The sequence below is a fragment of the Balaenoptera ricei genome, chromosome 11, assembly GCF_028023285.1.
Source record: "Balaenoptera ricei isolate mBalRic1 chromosome 11, mBalRic1.hap2, whole genome shotgun sequence".
NCBI lineage: Eukaryota > Metazoa > Chordata > Mammalia > Artiodactyla > Balaenopteridae > Balaenoptera > Balaenoptera ricei.
The window spans coordinates 66,640,760-66,656,220 of NC_082649.1; the positions used below are offsets into that span (position 1 = coordinate 66,640,760).

The following is a 15,461-nucleotide window of genomic DNA, read 5'->3' on the forward strand; positions in this document are numbered from 1 at the left end:
CAGTGAAAGGGAGCTCTCTTCCTCCATAAATTCACTGCTCTAATGTTACAGTTATAATTGGTGTAGATGCTGCCAGTAAATTACCAGCAGCAATCATCAACTTCTTCCAGGTTGACCCCACTATTGAAACTAGAAAGCCATGTATTTGTTTTCTCAGGATCACATGCAGTACTAGGTGTTTATGAGACCCATTTGATCAGTGAGATAGAAAGGAAACACTGATGAGGGGCTTCTGGGAAAGCTTTTCCTCACAAGAAGAGCCCAGGAAGAGAAGTCCCCAGGTGCCTTTTCCAATTCTCTTCCTGTTTTAAATAGGGATGAGAAGTCTGGAACTAACTACCAGCCTTCCTGTGACCAGAACACAAAGAGACAGAATGTGGACAGCTAAGGAAGGCAGAACAAAACAACAGAAAAACTAGGGACCTGATGATATAACTGAACAGTGGAAAGAATCTTGGAATTGCCATTCTGAAGAAATCTAGTTGAACAAAAAACCAAAGTTCTTTTGGTTTAATGTATTGCTCATCAGATTTTCTGTTCCATGTAGGCAAAAGCACTCCTAACATATTTAACAATAAACTTCCTCATTTGGTCCTAATTCAGCTCCCACACATACTATCCACAAATACTAAGTAGTGTAATGAAGTCTCCATTTTACCCCAACAATTGTTGTTCTATAACTAAAGACAAATGGTCCCTTCTTCGGAAATGGTTGATAAATATGAAACCAAATACTCTCTTTTTCCTACCCTTCAGGGTAGAAATAATTCTGAGATCTAGTTCTGTAAGAATTTGCAAGAATCTCTAAAGACATAATGAAATTAAAAAAGCATTCAATATGCTGACTGACAGAGACACAATGCATAATCACGGGCTTATCAGTCTTCTGCTTTCATAATTAAGATAATTTTTTCAATGGCAGGTATCTTCATCCACTTCTCAGAAATCCTTTTGGGAAATATGGAGGTTGTACACTCAAATGCATACAAGTACTAGGGAACTAATCTACAATGACTGAGGTGGGCTAAGTTAAGAAAATTTGGACTATGAAGAAATGCCCCATTTCAAAGGAACATCTGCTACCCAAGGCCAGCCAGCTAATTATTGCTATCGGAGAATGAGGGCCCAGAGTTGCCAGATCTTCTAATTTTGGAGGAAGAGTTAGATATCTAGACTGTTTTTGGCAAATCTGCAATATTTAATTGTTGGCAACAGATTTAAAACAAAAAGAACCCAACCTGAGCCAAAATAACACATATCCAGGCTTGATCTCCCCTACTGACAGCTAGCACATCACCTCCAGTGTGATATTTAAATAAAACTCATTACATGGATTGAAAATTTTCAGGATAAATTCCAAAGGTATATTTAAAATGCTAGTCACAGAAACTTAGCACCCATCTCATATGAATAAAGGGGCTCCATCACTAATCTGCTTACCTCCAGTAGTAGAAGTGTCTCCTGTTCAGTCCATTCTCTTCCAGCACTAGCACCTTTACTCTAAAGAAAAAAATTCAGAAATTATTTACTCATTCCTAAAGGTTGAATATGGAGCTCATCAGGATTCCCTTCTAAGTTCTGCAGACTGTTTTCTGCAAACCACCAAAATAAGTCCCTGAGTAACAAGAATAAAACACATAAGGAACCAAAACTCCCAACAGAAAGGCTGGCTTATTTCAAAGATTTCTTGCTATCTACCAAGGACTCATGGACTACTTAGACATTAGACATGGATTACTTAGACCACTTATTTCTATTATTTATAAGAAAACCAAGGCTGTGTTGTGTAAAACCAAATCAATTGATTCATACTTCTTGATTTGCAGATTCTACTCCATTCATGGAGAGGACTGGCTGTGTAGTATACTTGACATTATTCTTCAGCTGCATATGTTACTAATTCAAAATACACATTCTAACATATTATCCCTTCTCTGAAAATTCTATTTTGGGAGATTACCATTTAAGAAATGAAGAGAAAACTTCTATAGTCCATGATTTCTTTGTGTCAATAAAGTTTCTCAATTCATTTGACTCAACCTTTCTGCACGATTGTGCTATACACTGCAGGTAAAAATTATGATTTATTAGGTCTCCATAATATTCAATCCATATCATTATGAAATATTTGTTCATTTGCAAAAAATGTACTAAAAATAACTAGTCTTTAAATACAGAATAAGAAGAGGAATCTAAGAATTGCAGGATTAAAAGCCTAAAGTATGCCTTAGTGAGGAAGAAAAGATGTATGTAGCTTTAACTCCCAATACACTGCTCAGACTCCTTGAGGATTACTTTAAGAGAACCAAAGGCTACTCTTTTTTATTTTGTTTTTGGCAGCATGTGGGATCTTAGTTCCCTGACCAGGAACCCAGGCCCTTGGCAGTGAGAGCACGGAGTGCTAACCACTTGACCGCCAGGGAATTCCCCCAAAGGCTACTCTTAATGAACAAACATCAGAAGTGACCATCAATCAGATATGGAGCCCTGAGTGGAACAAAATTCATCAATATTTCATCTAAATTCTGAAAAAGAAGACCCAAATATAGGGCAGATCTGTATAACCTAGACACGAATGACATTTACTGGGTAGGTCCACAGCAACCATTTCCCCACTTCTCAGCCACAAAGCATAGAAAGGATTTTCCCCATTCCTACTGGCTTAAGTCAGTTAATGTTTCTCCTCTTGATTACAACTTGAGTAACTTCATCAGGGCCAGGGTTTCTACATGATTTTAGAATTTCTTTCTTTTGTATTTATTGAGGTAAAATATATGTACAACAAAATCCTATGTGTACAGTGTGACTACAATTCTACTTATACACCCACGTAACAACACTCAAATCAATATTCAAAAGGCCCCCCCCCTTTAACCTCCAGTTGTTAACAAACCACAAAAGTTTTGATACACACTCTTCTGAATTCTACAATCGTAGGCTAGTTTCTGTGGCTCTGAATTTTATATTAACAAAACCATTCAGTATGTAGTTTATGGGTCTGGCTTCTTGTCCAATATTATGGTAAGTAGATTCAACCTCATTGTTATATGAAGAAGTGAAACATTTCATCTCTGTGTAGCATTACATTGTTTAAATAAACCACAATTTACCCATTATATTATTTACAGTTTTTGGCTATCCTGGGTAAGGCTGCTATGGATGTTCTCGCACATTCTTTTATAAACCCATTTATCTGGTCTATATAGCCAGAAGTTGGATAATGGGGTACATATATGTTTAGCTATAATCGTGTTCTCTACACTTTTACTTTCTGGAAGAGCTTGTGTAGATTGGTATTATTTCTTCCTTAAGTGCTTGGTACAAATTCATCAGCAGAATCATCTGGGCACAGAGTTTTGTTTTTAAGAAGATGTTTAACTACATATAGATATTGTATAACAGTGTATAAATTATACACTTTAATAAGGTGGTTCAAGTGTATAATTTCTAGTGGCTGCTCTAAAAAATTATCACAAACTTGGTGGCTTAAAATAACAAAAATTTATCCTCTCACAGCTCAGGAGGCTAGAAGTTCAAAATCATTATGACTGGACCAAAATCAAGGTGTTAGGGCAATGCTCCCTCTGGAAGCTCTAGGGGAGAATAAATTCTTTGTCTCTTCCTTCTTCTGGTGGCTGCCCCAGAATTCTTTGGTTTGTAGCCACCTCATTCCAGTATCTGCATCCAAGGTCACATGGATTTTACAGCCTCCTCCTGTCTGTAAAATCTCTATACTTTTCTCTTATAAGGACAAATGTGATGGTACTCAGAGCCCACCAGAATAATACGGCATTATCTCATCTTAAAAATCTTTAACTTAATCACATCTGCAAAGAATCTTTTTCCATATAAGGTAATATTTACAAGTTACAGACATGAGGACCTGATTTCTTCGGAGGACATTATTTTTAACCTAATATGTCAAGTTATCTCTATCCTGGGAAGACTTTTATATCTTGGTTTTTCAAAAAAATATATTTATTTATTTGGTTGCGCTGGGTCTTAGTTGTGGCAGGCGGGCTTCTTAGTAGTGGCTTGCAGGCTCCTAAGTTGCAGCACACAGGCTCCTTAGTTGTGGCATGCGAAATCTTGGCTGCAGCATGCATGTGTGATCTAGTTCCCTGACCAGGGATTGAACCTGGGCCCCCTGCATCGGGAACACGGAGTCTTAACCACTGCACCACCAGGGAAGTCCCAACTTTTATATTTTGTTGCTTTCAAGGGATTTGCCCATTTCATCAAAGTGTCAAATATTACCATGAAGTTGTTAAGCATATTCTTTATTGCCTTTATATATAAGTAGAATCAACAGTGATGTATTCTTTCATTCCTGATCAGGGATTTGTGTTTTCTCTTTTCTTCTTGATCACTCTGGCTAGAGGTTTAACAAATTGATTGATCTCTTCAAATAACCATCTTATTTTATTAATCTTCTCTATTGTTTTCCTATTTTTGGTTTCTAGTTTAATTTTGCTGTGGTGAGTCAACCACATTCATTCCATATGTATAAAATCATACAACCACACTGTATAATTTCAATCCTTTAAAACTTATGATACTAATTTTATTGCTCAGAATTGTGTACATTTTGTTGAGTATTCCCCATGAATTTTATTATGATTATTATTTTTTTTTTACTTTTTGGCTGCACTGCACAGCACGTGGGATCTTCGTTCCCTGACCAGGGATTGAACCCATGCCCCCTCCAGTGGAAGCATGGAGTCTTAACCGCTGGACCACCAGGGAAGTCCCCCCGAGAACTTTAAAACAATGTGTTTCTGCTATTCTGCAGAATCTTCTATAAATACCAATAGGTCTTATCGGTTGATAGTGGTGTTGTAGGTCTTTTATACTCTTGCTGACTTTGTCTATTTGTTCTATCAATTACTGAGAAAGGATCGTTGAAATCTCCAACTATACTTGAGTGTCTGCCTATTACTCCTTTCTGTTCTGTCAGTTTTTGCTTTATATGTACTTCGAAGCTCTTTAATTAGGTACGTACGTATTTAGGATGATTGTGTCCTCTTGATTAATCAATCCCCTTATCATTATGAAATGCCTCTACTTCTGGTAAAATAAGTTGTTCTGATGTCTACTACTTTTATAAATATTAATACAGTGATTCTGGCTTCCTTTTGTTTAGAAGGTATGTTTTTTTCCACTCATTTTCTTTTAGTCTGTGTGTTTGTATTTAAAGTGGGTTTCTTGTAGACAATACGTTTGTCCTTGATTTTTTTAATCCAATTTGACAATCTCTGCTGCTGAATTGGAATATTAAACCCATTAATGTTCAATTCAATACTACTATCCCTATGGTCAGATGTAAATCTTCCATCTTGCTATTTTCTATTCTTCCCATCTGTTCCTTGTTTTCTTGTTTCCTTCCCTCTTGTGAAGTAACATTTTTGTGAAGTATTATGCTGTTTTTATTCCATTATTAGCTTATTAGTTATACATCTTTAAATAGTTAATCTAAGATTTACAATATCCATCTCTAAACTGTCACAGTGTACTCTCAAATAATATTTTAGCACTGTCACATATAGTGTAAGAACTTTAAGAGAGTATACTTCCAATTCCTTTTCCTGTCCTTTGAGTGATGTTTGGTCCTTAACATCAATATGCTGTGAACCTAAATACATATTGTTATTTTTGGTTTAAACAGTCTATTATCCTTTTAAACAATTAAAAATAAAAGGGAAGTGTCTTTAATACTGACCCATATGTTGACCTCTTCTGGCACTCTTTATTCTTCCATGTAGATCCAGTCCCCTCCCAAAATGCTTTATCAAATTATTAGTTTCCCCTATAATCAATCTTTCTCAACAATTTCAGAACTTTACAACAGTTTAACTCAATTTATTCTTCTTCTGCCTTTCTATTTTTGTCATTTCTACATGTTACAAACCCCCAAAATGTTCGTTGTTTAAAAAGTCTACATTCCTTTATATTTAACTACTTATTTACACTTCTCCATGCTCTTTATTCTTTCTCTAGCATCATGTGCTTCCATTTGGAATCATTACCCTTCATCCTGAAGAACTTCCTTTAGTGTCCTTACATTGTGAACTAGTGATAACTGCTCCACCTTTTGAATGTCTGTGAACGCCTTTATTGCACTTTCTATTTTGAAAGGTATTTCTACTAGATACAGAATTTCACAGTGACAATTTTCCTTTCAGCATTTAAAAATATTATTACACTGTCCTCTGGCTTCTATCATTTCTGTTGAAAAGTCAGACATCAGTTTTATCATTGTGCCTCTGAATTTAATGTGTCCTTCCCCACCCCCCCTGCTCCTTGGCTGCTTTAAGATGTTAGCTTTAAGAGTTTAAGCACCGGGACTTCCCCGGTGGTGCAGTGGTTAAGAATCCACCTGCCAACGCAGGGGACATGGGTTTGAGCCCTGGTCCGGGAAGATCCCACATGCCGCGGAGCAACTAAGTCCATGTGCCACAACTACTGAGCCTCTGCTCTAGAGCCGCGAGCCACAACTACTGAGCCCATGTGCCACAACTACTGAAGCCCACGTGCCTACAGCCCCTGCTCCGCAACAAGAGAAGCCACCACAATGAGAAGCCCACGCACCGCAACAAAAAGTAGCCCCCGCTCACCTCAACTAGAGAAAGCCTGCCCGCAGCAACGAAGACCCAATGCAGCCAAAAATAAATAAATTAAAAAAAAAAAAAAAAGAGTTTAAGCACCATGTGCCTGAGTATGGTTTTCTCTATATCCAAACTTGGATATGTTCGGTCTCTCTTATTCTGTGAGTTGGTATCTTTTCATTAGTTATGGAAAATGTTTAGGCCTTACATCTTCAAGTACTGCTTCTGCACCATTCTTTCTCTTCTCATAGGTCTCTAATGATAAATATTAATTCCTTTGACTGTATCTCATGTGTCTCTGTACTCTTTTCTCTTTGTCCTGTCCCCTCAACTTCAACCAATTTCTTTTTCTCCTGTTTCAGTTTCAATGTATCTATTAACCTGAGTTCACTAATCCTGTCTTCTGCTGTGTCCAGCCTGCTGTTAAACCTATCCAATGGGTTAATTTCAGTATATTTTCAATTGTTCAATAGGTATTTGATTCTTTTTATATATTCCCATTCTCTGTTGAAATTCTCCATTTTCCTCCTCATTTTAACACATTAATCACAGTTATTTTTAAATACCTATCTTCTAACCATACTAAGGTAAGATAAGTGACTTTTACAAAATGTCATCAGATTTAAGTAGAAAGCACCTCCTTACCCTACAGAAAGTAAAACAAGTTTCTTACGGAAAATGATGCTTCTTAGAAGGAAGAAGGACAAAGAGCACATGCTAGCTTGTAGTCTGTATGTCCCTATAGAAAAATCCTTACCTTTGCTAAGGTTTTCCTGGAGTAAATGTCAGTACGAAGACCAAAGTTCTGCAAATCAATTGGTTTTTCCTTGTTCTTCTCAGGAAAATTTAACATCTGCTGAGCAGCAGGAACCTATGAGTCAAATAAATGATAAATGGCTGTATTAACCTCTACAAAGTAAAGGGGACAGAGGCTTTTAAGGATGTTTAATATTGGCACTTAAACCACTAGAGATTCTACAAAAAAATAAATACCTACACCTTATACTACACTTCTAACAAAAATTCAACATGTAAGAAACATTTTTTTTTTTGCCTCTCTTAAGTCACAGAGAAAATAGACAAGTCTTCTTTAATATTTCACAGTGGAGGGCAATTTATAGGTTAGATTCGTGTTATTCCAAATGAATGGTATACATAATCCGATTGACATAATAATCTTTTCAAGGGACTTCCCTGGTGGTGCCCTGGTTAAGAATCCACCTGCCAATGCAGAGGACACGGGTTCGAGCCCTGGTCTGGGAAGATCTCACATGCCGCGGAGCAACTAAGCCCGTGCACCACAACTACTGAGCTTGTGCTCTAGAGCCTGTTAGCCACAACTACTGAAGCCCGCGTGCCTAGAGCCCGTGCTGCACAACAAGAGAAGCCAAAGCGATGAGAAGCCCATGCACCTCAATAAAGAGTAGCCCCTGCTCGCCGCAACTAGAGAAAGCCAGAGCACAGCAACGAAGACCCAATGCGGCCAAAAATAAATTAATTAAATAAATTTTTTAAAAAGTTCTATAGAAGAGATTAAAAAAAAAAAAAGAACATGTGCATAGATGTCCACTTTCCAAATGTTAGGAAGGGGAAGAAGTTCTAAACAATTTAACACATTTATACAGTCTGCTTCTTTACTAGTGTCTTTGATGGCAGAAGTGATAAAGAAGCCATGAGTTATGAAAGCAAATCTATAACAGGATAAAGCATAGACTCTTGGCATTAATGGGAGAGCATTATCCTAAACAACTATTCTTATGGACTCAAACATTTACAACATACAAACAAACATAACCTATCAGCTAAGGAACAGCACTTTTATATGACTATAATAGTAATGCCTGAATATAAATGCTAGAAGTGGTTGTCTATTACCACCCAGACCTGAAAAAAAGGCTGCACTAATTTACCTGAGGTGATCGAAGATGTAGAGGTACAAGCCCAGAGGGGGTATCAGCTAATACATTGAAATGAGGAGTCGGAGGAGGTCCCATTGCCATGGGTCGACTTTCTGGATCCACTTGGTAATTAACAAGCCCCCACTGCTCTAAAAAGGCATGAACCCTGAAGGATAAAGCTCTTAAAGTTAAAATCTAGAGAATGTACCTCATCATCTTCATAAGCATCATTACATTTCATTAAAAAACAAAAGAAAAAAAACCCTAAGTAAACGTGTTCTCTTGTAGGCTATGAACCATCACAAAGTAACTGACAATTTTGGTTTGAGGGACAATTTCTACAAACTCAAAATAATGTTGAACATAGCACCCCCAAACCTAGTATAAAGCCTAATCATTTCAATCACAGAAATGAGGGAACAAATGTTCATGTAGGTCCATGGTCAAAGAGCTCACACATAAACCAAACTCACAGGAGGAGACCTACATTTTGGTTTTTTCTTTAGACAGATTTAGGGCACAGAGCTTATCTACTCCCCACCCTAACCCACTCTCCATCTACGGTCAGTTTATGATTAGACCATACAATAAAAGATGTAAAATGTAAAATTAAAAAAAAAAAAAGGATGCTTTAGGTATTTTATTAACCAAGAAAACATCCAGTTTAGTCAACCTAACATTAGCAATGTATCAGTAACCACCTGCAGTGAAATATCTGAGAAAAAGTCAAGACATTTTTACCTCATCACAGCACATACATCTCCAGTCAAGTTCCTCCGACAAGCAGTGCTGGTTAAATATTCCTGGGGATTTAGGCGGTATGTGTCGATCATAAAATTTCGATATGCCAAGTATCTAAAAAGTAATGGCAAAATTCATAAGGTGAACACACATCCTTTCAGAAACGGTAACTCATAGAGCCAAATAGTTCCATATTCCCCAACCAAATACAACAAAAAGTTAAGACAACAGTCCAACAAACAATAGTGATAATGTACTGAGTATTTACAGTCATAAGTGTAACTCAGAGTAAGAATCCCTAAAAATGCAAAACAACTAACATATAATAAGCACAACAGAGTAATCTGATGAAGATAGTGTGAAGTAAAATAAGTACAACCTTGGTCACAGAGGTCAATCAATAATCCTTAGTTGCCTGCAGAATTTGCAAATAACACTTGGTTACTCAGGCTGTCTCCCTAACTACACTACTATGTACCTAGCATTTACTGTGTGCCAGCCATAGGTCTAAGGACTTTCTGTGTGGTAATGCATTTAATACTCACAATCTCTCTAAAAAGTAGGATCTATTATTATTCTATTTATAGATTAGGGTTAAAGAATTTGTCCTATGGGACTTCCCGGGCGGTCGAGTGGTTAAGACTCTGTACTTCCAACGCAAGCTGCTCAGGTTTGATCCCTGGTCAGGGAGCTAAGATCCCACATGCCATGAGGCACAGTGGCCAAGAAAATTACAAACAAAATGCACACACACACACTCACACACAACTAGAACAGAGAGCTAAGATCCCACCTGTCGTGAGGCACAGTGGCCAAGAAAATTACAAACAAAACACACACACACATACACACAACTAGAATTTGTCCCAGACCAAAAGGCTGGTTAAGTGGTGGATCTAGAATTCAGCAAAGTGTGGTGGCTCTGGCTCTGACAATGGTTATATACTTCCTGACTATCAGTTTTTTAGAGATCCCAGCTTTGCAACAAGCAGAACCTATGAAGCCAAACTCAGAGGTAAGACAAGCCATATAAAAAAGGAGAGAAAAACTGAGATTCTGCGTCATAGCAGATTCCACATCCACAGTGTACCCAAGCACTTCTGCCATAAAATACTTAAAACAAGTGTGTAAAGAAGGTAGAGACCTAGCAAAACTTCTTACCACGAAAGTAAAGCAAAAGACTAGCAGCTTGAAGTTAGCTACGTCAGAGTAAAAAAGGTATACTATGCAAAGAGTCCTGTACAAGTACAGCTGGATAAACAAAGATTGAAAGGTGAATTTACAAGTTTAAATGGGCTAAGTTGTGCTTTTAAATAGCAGACTGCCAAGAACTGTAAGTATTTATAAATACTGGCAATTTGCAATTTGGTGGCAATAGGCAAATTAGCCAGAAGAATATACCATGTCTAAATAGGTGAAAAAACCTGACTGGGCTTCTTATGCCAAATCTTTGATTCTGGTTTTAAATGACTCCTTACAGCTTTGTTATGAAAAGCTGAAATTAGCTTTGACACCTAAACTTAGAATCTCAAACTATCATGGATAATTTACCACCACAAAATATTTATTATTAGATTTTCTGTATTACACCCATGTGATTTGTGTGTAAAAGCATCCTTCCCTAAACAATTTAAACAAGAGACATCTATTTGCGCAGTCACATGTGTATAACAGAAAACAGATTAACACTATGAAGACAAGACACGGAAAGGTAATTATAGTGTGACAGATAACGGATTTATTTTAGGGGGCAAGGATTTCTGGAAGTCTATAATTAAGGGTCACCAGGCAAAGATAAAAATACTTCCTAATGAACTTCTTCCTTCTAATAATTCTGCTTCCAATGCAAAAGCACAACAATGCTTTATGTAATTAAGATCAATTTATATGCAGCTATTATCATCATACTTGGCATTCTCTTATTTATTTATTTATTTTAAATTTTTTTGGCCACAACTCGTGGCATGTGGGATCTTAGTTCCCCGAGTAGGAATCAAACCCGTGCCTTCTGCAGTAGAAGCACGGAGTCTTAACCACTGGACTGCCATGGAAGCCCTTGGCATTCTTTTAATTAAAAGTCATTCATCAGGAAAATAAGATAAAGGTTCATTTTCTCCTAGATTATATATAATCAATAACAAACAGGTACTCACAAGGTGAGTTAGGGAGAAAACTGAACTCAGTTTAGTGAGTATCTGTTACTGAATTCAATCTTTAGCTGCAAAAGCTGATGCGTATGTATCAACAGTTCAAGATTGAGGAAGAAAAAATTTGAAACAATTTCCTTTGAAGCAACGAGTGATGTGTAGCTGAGATATGAACACTGTTCTGAACAGAGTAACATATTTGTAAACTTTCAGACAATAGCAAAGATTAACTCAGAAGGGTGCTTTAAGAACCCCCTGCCAAACATATCCAAATATTAATTTTTCTTAATACTGGTTCCACTAAAATATGTAACAGTATCAGGATTACATCTTTACATTTCACTCACATCTCTGGAGTCTTGGATTTGTTTTTTCCATTGAAAAACTCAGGAAGAGCACGCCGTTCAATCACATGAATACTGAAGGGGAAAAAGACAATTAGGAGTCCTCTTTGAAAAATAAAATCCTGAAATTTGAGCTAAGCTTGTTTAATTTTCAAAGTGAAACTGATAAAACCAAAAACTGAGCACTACTTGCAAAATTTAACTGGCTTACACAAGTTCCTATGTATTAACAGTATGTAATAATAAAATTAAAGAATATATGTAATATATATTTATAAAGTTATATATAATATATAGAGCTAAAGAAAGCTTTCCCTTTCTCACCTCCAATACTTAGTGTAGTTCTTCTATTCCCATAACCAAACTCAAAAAGTTCTATAAACACACTGAAGGCTTCAGATTTTATGTTCTTATCATAACACACCGTAACTAGATGATGAGCCACAAATTAGGAAAAGTTCTTTGGAAATTGGCTGACAAAAATCATAGTAGTTGGCATGGCAACAAATTGGTGAAATGAATGATCGACCAAAAGACAACAAAACTGACTGTAATCGGTTTCTTAGGCTCAACATTAATGCACCTTTTCATCCAGCATTCAGAAACTTTGTGGTGAACTGAATTTTTAAAAATAGTTCAGTGATTTACTGCTTTTAAAAAGATCACAGAACTAATTTTTAACATTCAGATAAAAAGCACTGATAATTTTATAAAATGTTACAGGTGATAAGCACTGTAGAGACCATGTGAAATGATCAGGCCTAAAACACTCTACAAATGAAACCAACTGTACCTTTAGCACAAAGGTTTTGACATTAATGCTAATCAATATTTTTCCTGATGACACATTTTAGTTTCTCAGTGCCTTTCCAGATATGCAACACGTACAGAGATTACATGGGAAAGAGCAAATCAACAGTCTGTGAACACAAATAAAAGCATTCACTCTTTCATTATTTGGTAACGTTTAAATTGTTTGAATTGGATACTACCAAATACTATAAATAAAATGAATCACCTGGAAACTTACAGGAAGATAATTTCTAAGATGAATTTATGTTCCATAGATATATGTATAATGAATTTCCAAGTTTTATTATAAGGAGAATAACTGTAAGCAATTAATTATAAACTGGTCCTAATATACCTCTCATTGTTATGTTACAGGTTAGGGAGAGGCCACAAAAACAATTTCACCAAGAACAAAACACACAAGAATGTTTAATCGCAAGCACTTTCTTTTTCAAAAATCTATGTTTGAAGTACTGGCAGCTGATTCCTTACGTTCTGAGAATGAGTCAAGTAGTAGAAGGAGTGGGATATTCGGAATCAGAAACCTGAGTTCTTCCAATTAGCAACTCTGCAACTTTGCACCACTTCAACCGAGGCTGTATTTATCTATAAAATAGGGATATAACTAATACCTCTACTGTCCATCTAACAGCACACTTTGTGACATGCAAAGATCATCATGCAAATGGAAGTGTTTCTGTAACCTATAAAAACCTAAAAAACTATGTACTGTTATGACTTTCCCCTTTTTTGAGGGGAAAATGCTAGTTTCTCAAGCCATTCTGAATCTTAATCTGTAATTACAAATGACAATAATGAAACTTCCAAATTTGAAAGTAATTTAACATAATAATCAATGTAATGAAGACTGACCTTCAAAGAAAAGCGATATCTTATTCTGTTTCAGCTTCTACTTATTCAAAACAATGAGGAACAGCATTCAGAGTTAGTTTTAAAAAGTATGCTGAAAAGTCTCAATAGTAGAGGCCATACCTTGTGGTTTTGGACAAAAATGAGGTATGACTCAAATGGACCATCCACCCTATTCTTTTAAGTTGGTTTTAAAAGAGATATATATATAAGCACAGGACCACGAGATTGTAAGGGCAGCATCACTAGACTAAGTATACAGCCTTCCAATGAAAGTACCTTAAAGAAACTAACATCTATTTGGAGTTCTGGTACATATATTTAAAAATAAAAAACTGTCCAACAAAAATCAGCCTGACGTGAAAGAGTTACATTTCATAAGTAATCAATAGGTAAGATATGTACATCTCCATTTATTTCCAGCCATGTTCCAAGGGTGCCACAGTGGCTGTGGTAAATGACAGGGAGGGTGTTGAAGAGGTTGTTTTGCTGAACTCTCTTACATGCCACGGTTTATACAAGAAAGGGCTCCTGTTTCTGATTAACATGAAGCCATTATTGGGTACTAAGATGAATTTTTCTTTATATATTTCCATAATGTTTAAAAATCATATAATGAACATCAATATTTTATAATTATTAAATACTCAAGCATTTGCCTGTCTGAACTAAAACTGACTCCAAATGAGTCAGGTTCAAGTTTACAAAATTTTATAACCCTAAGTTACAACACAATAGTTTCTATCCCCAAGTAAAACAACCAAAAGAACACATTCCAAAGTTAAAATAAAATAACTTTCCATCCCCCTTCATCCAGTGTGACAGTGATTACTGATGAGGGGACCTGCGCAGAAGAGCACAATTTTTTTAAAAAAAAAATAATAAATTTATTTATTTATTTTTGGTTGCACTGGGTCTTCGTTGCTTCGTGCAGGCTTTCTCTAGTTGTGGAGAGCAGGGGCTACTCTTCATTGTGGTGCACGGGCTTCTCATTGAGGTGGCTTCTCTTGTGGAGCACAGGCTCTAGGCACGCAGGCTTCAGTAGCTGCACCGCGTGGGCTCAGTAGTTGTGGCTCGTGGGCTCTAGAGCGCAGGCTCAGTAGTTGTGGTGCACGGGCTTAGCTGCTCCACGGCATGTGGGATCTTCCCAGACCAGGGATCGAACCCGTGTCCCTTGCATTGGCAGGTGGATCCTTAACCACTGCACCACCAGGGAAGTTGTGAGCACAATATAGTTTCAAGGAAAGTTTTCCCACTCCTAATTACCATGTTCACAGATGTAAGCGACCTACTCACCAGTTATAATCAAACCACGATGCATAGCTAGGAATAATAATGTGATTGGTCTGCTCTGTCACATTATCTTCACCAGGGTCAACTGACCGACTCTGATCACCTTTGCCAGGATCTTCATCTTCCTATAGAAAAGAAGCCAAAGTTCAGAGAAAGAGAACTACAGAGAGATATGGAAGAGCTTTCAAACTTCTAGTAGCAGGTTACAGAAAATGCAGCTAGCTGATCCAATTTCAAGGACCAGGAGAACAAATTTCAAGTAAAAATAGCCTTTCACAGTTTTTAAGGTACCTTCACAAGATGTCCAGATGAGATAGCGTATTTTATTCCTCCTTTTTACAGATGAGGGAATCAACTCAGAGAGCCCAAAACTTTTTCCACAATAGCCTGCTACTTATTTGTCTAGTTTTACCTAATCCTAGAATCACAAATCTAAATTACTAGTTCTCAATTTATTTATAAGGAGGTAACACAAGGACACTGAGACATAAGGATAAGGTTTCCCCAATCCCAAAGACTGAGTACTAAGTATCTGCCAACAGCGATATGTGCAATATCTCACTTATTCCTCACAATAACAGCAGGTACTGTTTATCATGTCTTTTGTGGATGAGAAAATGATGCACAGAGCTAACAAGACATAAACAGGATAAAACTCCAGAAAGCCCAGCTAGAGGGCCTACACTCTTAACCACTCTTACTGATGAAAATTGGTTCTGACTTTTATCACATTTATGTAGGTTTTGCAAATGATTCCACCTAAAAACCTGG

At 36.8% G+C, this 15,461-nt stretch overlaps 1 protein-coding gene across 3 annotated transcripts in view; it reads right to left on the minus strand.

Annotated features, from left to right (window-relative positions):
• SMARCC1 (SWI/SNF related, matrix associated, actin dependent regulator of chromatin subfamily c member 1) overlaps nucleotides 1–15,461 on the minus strand; it is a 190,017-nt gene that overhangs the window by 83,156 nt on the left and 91,400 nt on the right. For all 3 annotated transcript variants that reach the window (XM_059939489.1, XM_059939488.1, XM_059939490.1), the window contains exons 14-19: nucleotides 14,694–14,815; nucleotides 11,739–11,810; nucleotides 9,245–9,358; nucleotides 8,516–8,669; nucleotides 7,363–7,476; nucleotides 1,441–1,500 (exon numbers count right to left, since the gene is read on the minus strand). In XM_059939489.1, coding sequence (XP_059795472.1) covers nucleotides 1,441–1,500; nucleotides 7,363–7,476; nucleotides 8,516–8,669; nucleotides 9,245–9,358; nucleotides 11,739–11,810; nucleotides 14,694–14,815 — 636 coding nt within the window. The remainder of the gene's footprint in view (nucleotides 1–1,440; nucleotides 1,501–7,362; nucleotides 7,477–8,515; nucleotides 8,670–9,244; nucleotides 9,359–11,738; nucleotides 11,811–14,693; nucleotides 14,816–15,461) is intronic.